The 8,411-nt window shown below is 38.8% G+C and overlaps 1 protein-coding gene across 2 annotated transcripts in view; it reads left to right on the top strand.

The window, feature by feature from the left end:
• Positions 1-8,411, top strand: part of nphp4 (nephronophthisis 4) — a 106,756-nt gene that overhangs the window by 5,008 nt on the left and 93,337 nt on the right. For both annotated transcript variants that reach the window (XM_015051833.1, XM_015051834.1), the window contains exon 3: positions 2,701-2,753. In XM_015051833.1, the coding sequence (XP_014907319.1) occupies positions 2,701-2,753 (53 nt within the window). The remainder of the gene's footprint in view (positions 1-2,700; positions 2,754-8,411) is intronic.

Genomic DNA, 8,411 nt, shown 5'->3' with positions numbered 1-8,411 from the left:
TACTCTAATATTTTATTTTGACGATGCGACACATTTGTTTGTTTAATTTTTTTTACACAATTCAGATCTGAATGAACCGCAGTCAGCGCAAGGTAGAAAAAAAGATGCTTCTGAATTTCTCCTGCCCTGCAGAGCGCCGCCATTCTACCCCGACGAATTAAGCACGTCAGTTCCACAATATCTTTGCTAAATTAAGTTTTGAATCCTGAGCTTTAAAGAAGTCTCCCGCTAAATACGAGTTCTGATTAAATATTCTGTGGCCACTCATACCCGCGAATAAATGATGTGCCACTGTCTGCGTGTCCTATCGAAGGCTATACTGCTGATTTGTTGTGATTCTGACGGTGAATTGATTTAAAAGTGTGGTAACGCAGCCACTCAATCCCAGCGATGCATTAGGAACTCGAGTGAACCCTGGTTGGGTAATTGATTATTTCCCTCCTAATGAGACTGTTTACTTATCTCAGGAGAGAAGAATAGTGCTGATCAGGGCTTGAGTCACAAGGCTTTTGGCTGCATCTATTGATGACATCTTAATCAGCGTTCAAGTGCTTTTACAGAGTCACAAAAGGAGACTGAAGACTGGGGCTTGTTTTCAAAGAAGAGTGATATTATGAATTTTTCTTTTGATTTCAACATCTGATTGATGTTGGTGATCTCTGATGGATTTATTCATTCCTTTTTTTGCTACACCGTCATCTTTACGTACAATAAGACATCTCCCACATCTCCTCGGTGACTATAGAGGACGTGTTACATTCAGTTTGGACTTATAATCTGTTTACTTCCTTTTTGGTCTTGAAATTGTGATTTTATAGATTTGAATAATTCTATTTTCTTGTCTGGACAGTTACATGAATTTGTTTCTGATGTTTTAACACGTACAGGTCCATTCAATGCTATTATTGAAAAGCCCATTTATTTCAGGAATTTTATCAATAAGTAAAAAACAGTATATAGCTTATACGCAGATGGATGTTTGAAAGCCTTTCATTCTCTTGTCACTTGCTGAAGAAAATCTTCCCCAAAGATTGATACTGCCTCCACAATGTTTCACTGTGTAGATTTTTTGTTGAGGGTAGTGTACTGAATTATCTTCCTCCTTTACATAGTTTTTCCATGTAGGTCTTACTTGTCCTATTAAGAAATTTCCCGTGCCTGAGCTGTGGATTCCTGCAGCTCCTCCAGATCAGAGGGATTCAAAGTCATAAAGGAGGTTTAAAGTGTTTCCACTTTGTCAATTCTCAAAATGTTGCTGCCTTTGCCCGTTCTGTCAGATTAGGTGAAAGGTGTGATGTACTTATGGGTTGTGTTTGTTTTAGGCCAAAAGTTCCCTCCAGATATGGGGAGTGAATAAGTCGCACTGTCCATTTGACAGATTTTTTTCACTTGAGCGCTAACTCCCTCAAAATTCCTATCGGCATCTTAGCAGCTTTTTTTAAATGAATGCGTAGTCTGTGCAGTTATGCCGCTCTCTTTCCACAAAAGTTCTCTACAAGTTAATATTTCTGTGTGAAAAAGAAAAAAAAGTTGAAAATCATGTATCCTTTCCTTCCAGTTCAAGAAGGACAGGATATATGTGACAGACATCTTTGTGTCTGTCACCTAAAGTCCAGATGAATAAATTTAAATTTGTGATTATGATATGACAGAATGTGGATAGATTCGAGGGGTTTGTGTTTAAATGCGTTCCTTGTATGTCCCCCTTAGTGTTTTACTCTTATGCAGCCCACCTCTCGTAAAGCAAACAACTGTCCAACTCTGGGTGGAGAGCTGTTTGTTCAGCTGTCACGATAGCCACTCATTGATCCCAAACAAACGGCCAATTGCACATCAGTCCTACTAACAAGGTGAATCAAATTCTCCACGGGCTCCAAAAGCATAACAGTGAGAAAACAGCAAGACCCTAAAAAGAAAATGGTTGCCGGGGGGGGTTGATGCCATAGCGAATTTGTGAGAGAAAGCCAGCCAGTCTCATAACATGTCCACTCTGTATGCATGCAGTCTGAACAGATGGGAGCTACAGCAAGACACCGCAGGCAACTGAAGCAATTTCCAAAAGGCCAGTGAAGCCCAGCATAAAGAGTGAGGCAGAGTTGGAGAGGAGGACAAGGAGATGCTGGAACGCCTTTCATTTCACCATTGCCATGGCTACCTACCAAAAAAAAAAAATCTCAAGGAAGCATTGTTACTCTTTAAACTCGGCGAGCTGTCTAAATCTGACTCTGGCTCTTGATCTGTGTGAAATTGGATAGATTTGTCATGTTTGAAAATAGTGAGGGATTCCAGTGTTCTGTGGAGTTATTTACTTTGCCCGGGTTATTCGGTACATAATGTTACGGTTTATTCATATACCTCTGGATGCCAGATTGCTTCAAATCCAATCAGTAGAGAAGCAGTTTATATAAGATGACATTTTACAGTTAACCTCGATTCCCTCTCACTAGCTCATATTCCATTAAATCTTTAACCAAACTATAAAATAATCCCCTTCGATGTACTCAGAGCATGCAGAAGATATTACAGCGCCAATATTTCAACCTGTTAAACTCTGAACTGAAGAAGCTGGTGTGTTGTCAGGTGACTTGTAAATGTAGACCTCTGCAGGAATGCAATGTGAAAAGCATCACTTTTCTAGGATTGAAGTTGGCAAATTTGATTTTATTATTATTATTTTTAATTAATTTGCTTGTTTTTCAGGTCGAAAACAGATCACTCCCACCTCTCCTCCTGAATCCCCTCGAGGCCCCGGGGTAAGAAACCTTCTTAATCATTACAATCCAGATGTTGCGTGCTATGGAGTCACATGATATACAGCATCTATCTGGAATGCCAACTTTTTGCACATTTTTAAAAATAGAAATTCAGTACCTTAAGAGTATTCAAACTCATTAAGTTAAAACAAGAAATCTTTCTATATTTCAGTGGAATTTTATTTGGTAGAAACACACCAAGTAGTGTATGATTGTGAAGTGGAAGGAAAATTACTTGTGGTTTTCTTTTTCACAAATAAAAATATGAGTGTTGTGCAAAAAAACAAAAAAAACAAACAACCACACTTCCAGTTAGTTTTATTATTTACAATTTTTTTTTCAGTTTAGAACATAGTAATTTTTTAAAGCGATATTGTCCTCCTTTATGGTGTACTATACACTTATATATAAATACCTGGACGCAAAAGTTGGTGAGACAGCAAAATGTCTGGCCATGTCTTCTTGAAATAACCACAGACCTACTGGGAAAAGAGTTACCAGATGAATCTGTAATCAAATGCCACACTCATAATGATATGTGTATGATTTATATGATCTTGGTTGCGGTAGCACCTTGAAACAAATGCTTGTTTTCCACAAACTAAAATGGCGAGTCCTTTAACCACATGTCCATTGTTTCATTGTTCAACTGATTTGACTTGGTGTATTAGAGCCGGAGCTTCTCTATATTGGTTCTTTGTAATACACATTCAGGGTGGAGCTTTGGAGGCACCAACAAACTTGGCTGACCTTAAGTCACGTGAGCTCAAGGTACTCCAGAGCCTATGTGGCTGTATTGATCACAGAAGCAAGACAGTTTCTCATGAAGATGCACCCGAAGGCTTGAAGGTCACCCACAATATCCAGAGGCTCCTGCATTGGCCGTTTATTACCCAGTATTTCCCCAGACTTCCTGCAGTCCTTTTCTAATATTACTTGTTACATCTGGAGGTGAACATGGTATTTAAGGTCTGGTTGAATCATACAACTCACTTTTATGTTGGAAATTAAAAGTGAGTTGTATTTTCCCTTAGAAAAAACTTTCTAAGGGAAAGTATTTTATTTAACATATACATATGAGACTTGCTGAGCTACATCTCAGTCCAGTGCTCCTAAGAATGGTCGTAGATGACATCATGGACAATGTGCTGAAGGTGGAGTGTTCGAAAAGAGCAGGAGCTGTTAAATTGCAAAGTCAAATTTCTATCAAGTTATGTTTGATATATGTGTAACACTTTTCTAACAACTGAAGGTAAGTTATTTGACCGTCATTATAACTGTGCTTATAATCTAAACCTAACCAAGGACCTTTTATTGCTAACTGTAACTATGTAGTTGTAGTTTCTACCTGAAATAATGCAGGAACTGATCAAATATCTTAAGAAAGGTTTTAAGGTATTTTCATTAGCTGCAGTATTTCTGTTTTCAGCTCGAATAGCATCTATGACAGAGTTTTAAAAAAAACCCTCTACCACTAGGTCTCCTTGTTCAACAATGTGCTTTAGCCAAGACTTATAAAATGATTCCTGTTTGGAGCCAGAAGCTCGTTGAGCAGTCTTTATGCAAGACTACAATTTTTTGTGTGTTGTTTTTTTCTTTCCCCATGTTGTGTAGACAAGGATCATAAATCTCAGCTAACACACACTTACACTGTCTTGTTTGTCCTCAAATATAGCAGGTCAAACCTATAAATTTTGCTAAATGTCAAGATAAATGACTTATCTGTCCCGGGTTTCCCAACATTGTAAGCAGGAGATAAAATTGAGAACAGGCTTTTTTACAAACATTTTTTTTTTTTTTTTTTTTTTTTTTTTTCTTTTTTCTTTTTTCTTCACCTGTATGAGCACCCGGGAACATTGTGGATGTCAAAATATTCAGCAGAGTTTTTCTGAAATACTCAGCAGCCAATAGCAGAGAGGGAAATAACAGAAGTGTGTGGGTGCATATCTGTTGGAGATGTCATTCCTGATGAACGACAACAAAAGATCTGTTTGTGTCAGTCACAGAACACTTGAATCACCTCGGAAACCTTGCAAGCAGGGGGGGGACTACTGATGATGATAATCACGCCTAGTTGCATCCAATCAGATTAAATGTCACATTAGCATCTGTTTATGTCAGAGGCTTCCCACAGGCAGCTAATATAGTACTGATCAATCCCTCTCTAACTTTGTAATATATTTAATTGTTCCGTGATTATCCTTCCACGACATCGAGTGCAAGTTCAGACAGCTTCTACTATCCGGTTCTGAGCAGGAACTTTACACTAACCATATGCGCCGAACATATGTGTTGCTGATTTGTGTATATTGTGTGTCCTGGCTGAGCTCAGCTGAGCTGCGGGGCGTAGCCATCATCCTTCAGCCAGAGTGGAAGTGCCAATGGGGACTGGGAGTTGTGATAAATGGTGCTCTCTCTATGAGGATGAGGCTGAGGACACAGGCGTGCACACAGTAACACAGTTGAGTCCAAGCGAAGGAGGGACGATATCAGCTCTGTTTCAATGCCGGCTCCCTGGGCAAGAAGTGGGTCAGTTTGTCGACTCATTTTAAATTGAACCGGCGGGGGCTGCGAGCCACAGCAGCGCTGCACCCCTGAACTCTACAAATCGACCTTATTTTGATTAAGCTGCCAGGGCGGTGGGATTCCACAAGTGAGCAGCTCCCAGCAGCCGAGAACAGACGTCTGTGGTCACTCTGGGCAGTTCTTAGGGGACGTTAAGAAAAGGTGCTTAACTGAATACACTCTTCACTCTCGAGAGGATCCAAATTTTTAAGCTTAATTCCCAATTCCCAAATGATTTATTCTAATGTACTGACTCAAATTATATTAGACAAAAAAAAACACTATTTTCACTACTTTTTTTCTTTTATGTCTTTCATCACATTCCTGAACGTTCCCTTTGCAGCTAACAAGATCCTTTTCAGTACATCACATTTTCAAGGTTTGAGGTTAGAGTTCAGCTGTTATTTCCCAAAAGAAGCAATTAGGCTTGCCTCAATAAAGAAATATAACATCATAAAAGAGAATAAGTCGATTTAATAAGCTGTTAATACAAATAGCTGGAGGGGGTGGGGGGGAGCATAAGAAGAAAAATTAGGGACCACTTCTGACAATTTCAGGATAATCGCAAGCTGAATTCAAAAACACCATCATTAGCAGCCAGTCTTACAAAGAGTTAGCAAACCTTCTGTTAAAAGTACGCTGGTGAAAAAATTGGCCTTGAGTGCCATTTAAAATGCTTCTCTCACCACATTTAAGATTGTGCTGTTTTTCAGTTTCATTGAATTGTATTTTAACGTAACCCTTTAATCCTTCAAATTTCTTTTATGGGAATCAAAAAGTAGAAAAAAATCTGTTGACAAAACTGCAATCTCTCAGAAAAAGATGATATTGTTGCCAAAGTAACATATTTTCCTCAGGATAAGCTGAAATAAAAGTGAAGGCTGTTGCAGAATCCTCTCTCCATACTAATGTGGTTTGGAATTAAAGGTGTGACGGTAATTGTTCTACAACACCATAACCATATGTTTGAGACATCAAGCATTTCAGCATTCAGCCTGTTTTAAATGTCAGACTGCTTTCGACATAGGGTGCATTCAATTAAAGCCAGCTTTATCTGAACTCTAGTTTGTTTGTCTAGAAGGTCTGGCTTGTTTTGGGAGGTGTGAATGCGTAATCAAGCTTGATGTGGACCAAAAAATCAAACTCTGGTCCGTCTAAAAACCTAGGTCTCTGTGCAGTGTGAAAGCAAACTGTACCAGCTGAAAATGCAACAAACGTTGCGATTTTTGTACCAAATCAAACATAGTCCACGCTCATATATTTCTGGGTAAGTCAAGATGTGACACAGCAATTATTAATTCTATCATTTCTTAATATCCAGAGCATGGACAGTTATCTGATGGCCATCCGGGTCCTCCCAGAAATGAACGAAACAGAAAAACACTGTGTCAGGCTGAACTGTTGATCACTGAAGTCGCACTGCTGTCTAATTCAGCATGACATGGCCGCATTTTTTTCCCACTTTTACAAAAACCCTGACATGGGAAGAGCAGCACAAACATTTTCCCTTTTGTAACATTGCCCCCATCCTTTTCAACAGGGATCCGAAACGTTGATTAATCTGCACCATCCTCCGCTGATACGCTTCTTTAAACAAGCTCCATGCACGTTGTCTTGTTTGCTGGCATTGTAGAAGCCTGATGACTTTCTTCTTGCTTGCATAAATTATTGATCCTTGACACTCTCCATTTGCCACGGTGCTAAAGATTTTGTGTTATTTATAGGCTGCATTTGGACTGGCAGCAGCGTTTGTTTGCCTCTGTTGATGATTATTTCTCCCATGAGTTCTCACATTGGGCAGCAGTCAGGCTTCAGGGTCGCGTTCATGTTCTGCCGACCCAGGTGGTCGTGTAGTCAGTGGGCTGAAGGTGAAGCTGTGTTCTACTTTGTTACTTGGCATGGGCTTGTTTGGCAACTGGCACTGACTCTGCCGCCTAATTTTAGCTCCTTTCCTTCACAGAGACTAGTTGTGCTACTTCATCCTTTTTTGTAAACTAAACATGAATAGCAGGTTGCTTTTCTATGTTCAGAATAAAAATCTCCTTGCTTTCCAGCCTTTATTCTCCCATGTAAAGGAGTTAGAATCTCACAGTTTCTGATCTATTTCATTCGTGGAGCTAAACTGTAATTTATGAGAGAAAACCATTTGAACTGAATAAAGACAAAAGTCTTCTGTGAGCCAAAGCTCAAATTGTTTTTGTGCCTTTTGATGTTTGAAGCTCTTTCACTAACTTCCTCATAAATATAGAAGGGAAACTTTTAAGTTTTTATAAACTTGTGTTTTTGGAACCGATTCTCTTCAATGTTCACATCTTACAAGGCCCATTAGCTTGAAAGTTTTTCTGTTAAAGAACCTTGAATTTATTTTGTCACCTTACAGCCGCAAGTATCTTTTATTGGGATTTCAAGTGATAGTCATGAATAATTGTGATAAACAAGAAAAATGTTCAAAAATTAAAATAATTCATAAAAGAAGTACATTTGTTCCAATCTTTTGAGTTATATTTTTACCAGATTAGCATATGTAGTCTGACAGTTTGCTCATTCATTGTAAAATAACATCCATTCAGATTGAAAACATCTGCTAATATAATTTTTCTAGTTTTACCACAGATTCTTGATCAGACCTAACTCTGGAAGGTAAACTTTAACTCTTTTGCTGCCACTAATGCCTATTCTTCCAGGGTTACTTTCTACAAGGTGCTGATGGCTGTAGAGTACATTTGCTGTGGATGCATACACTGTGGGTGATAGTGTAGGAAACTCCCTTTTTTACAGGAGAAGGTCTGAAGGAAAACCAGACTCAGGATGGTCGGCCATCTGCCTAGACCGGTGGGGGGTGAGAAAACAGGAAGAGAACACAAACAATTTGACGCCAAGAATTTCATGAAGTAGGAAAACACATTGTTGCTCAGTGATAAAGATGGTGTCATCTTGGTTACTGTGGTTATTTATTAAAACCTAATTTTTTTATATAGTTTTGTCATCTTTGTTTGCTCTTTTAATGTATTTTTGTTATATTTCAGCTAGGGCTGTTGTAAACGAATATTTTAGTAATCGAGTAATCTATCGATTATTCTTACGATTAATCGA

Source organism: Poecilia latipinna, unplaced genomic scaffold (genome assembly GCF_001443285.1).
Source record: "Poecilia latipinna isolate Pla-1442-1.1 unplaced genomic scaffold, P_latipinna-1.0 Scaffold1069, whole genome shotgun sequence".
Taxonomy (NCBI): domain Eukaryota; kingdom Metazoa; phylum Chordata; class Actinopteri; order Cyprinodontiformes; family Poeciliidae; genus Poecilia; species Poecilia latipinna.
The sequence above is the reverse complement of the archived record's forward strand: the minus strand, read 5'-3'. Positions and strand labels throughout refer to the sequence as shown.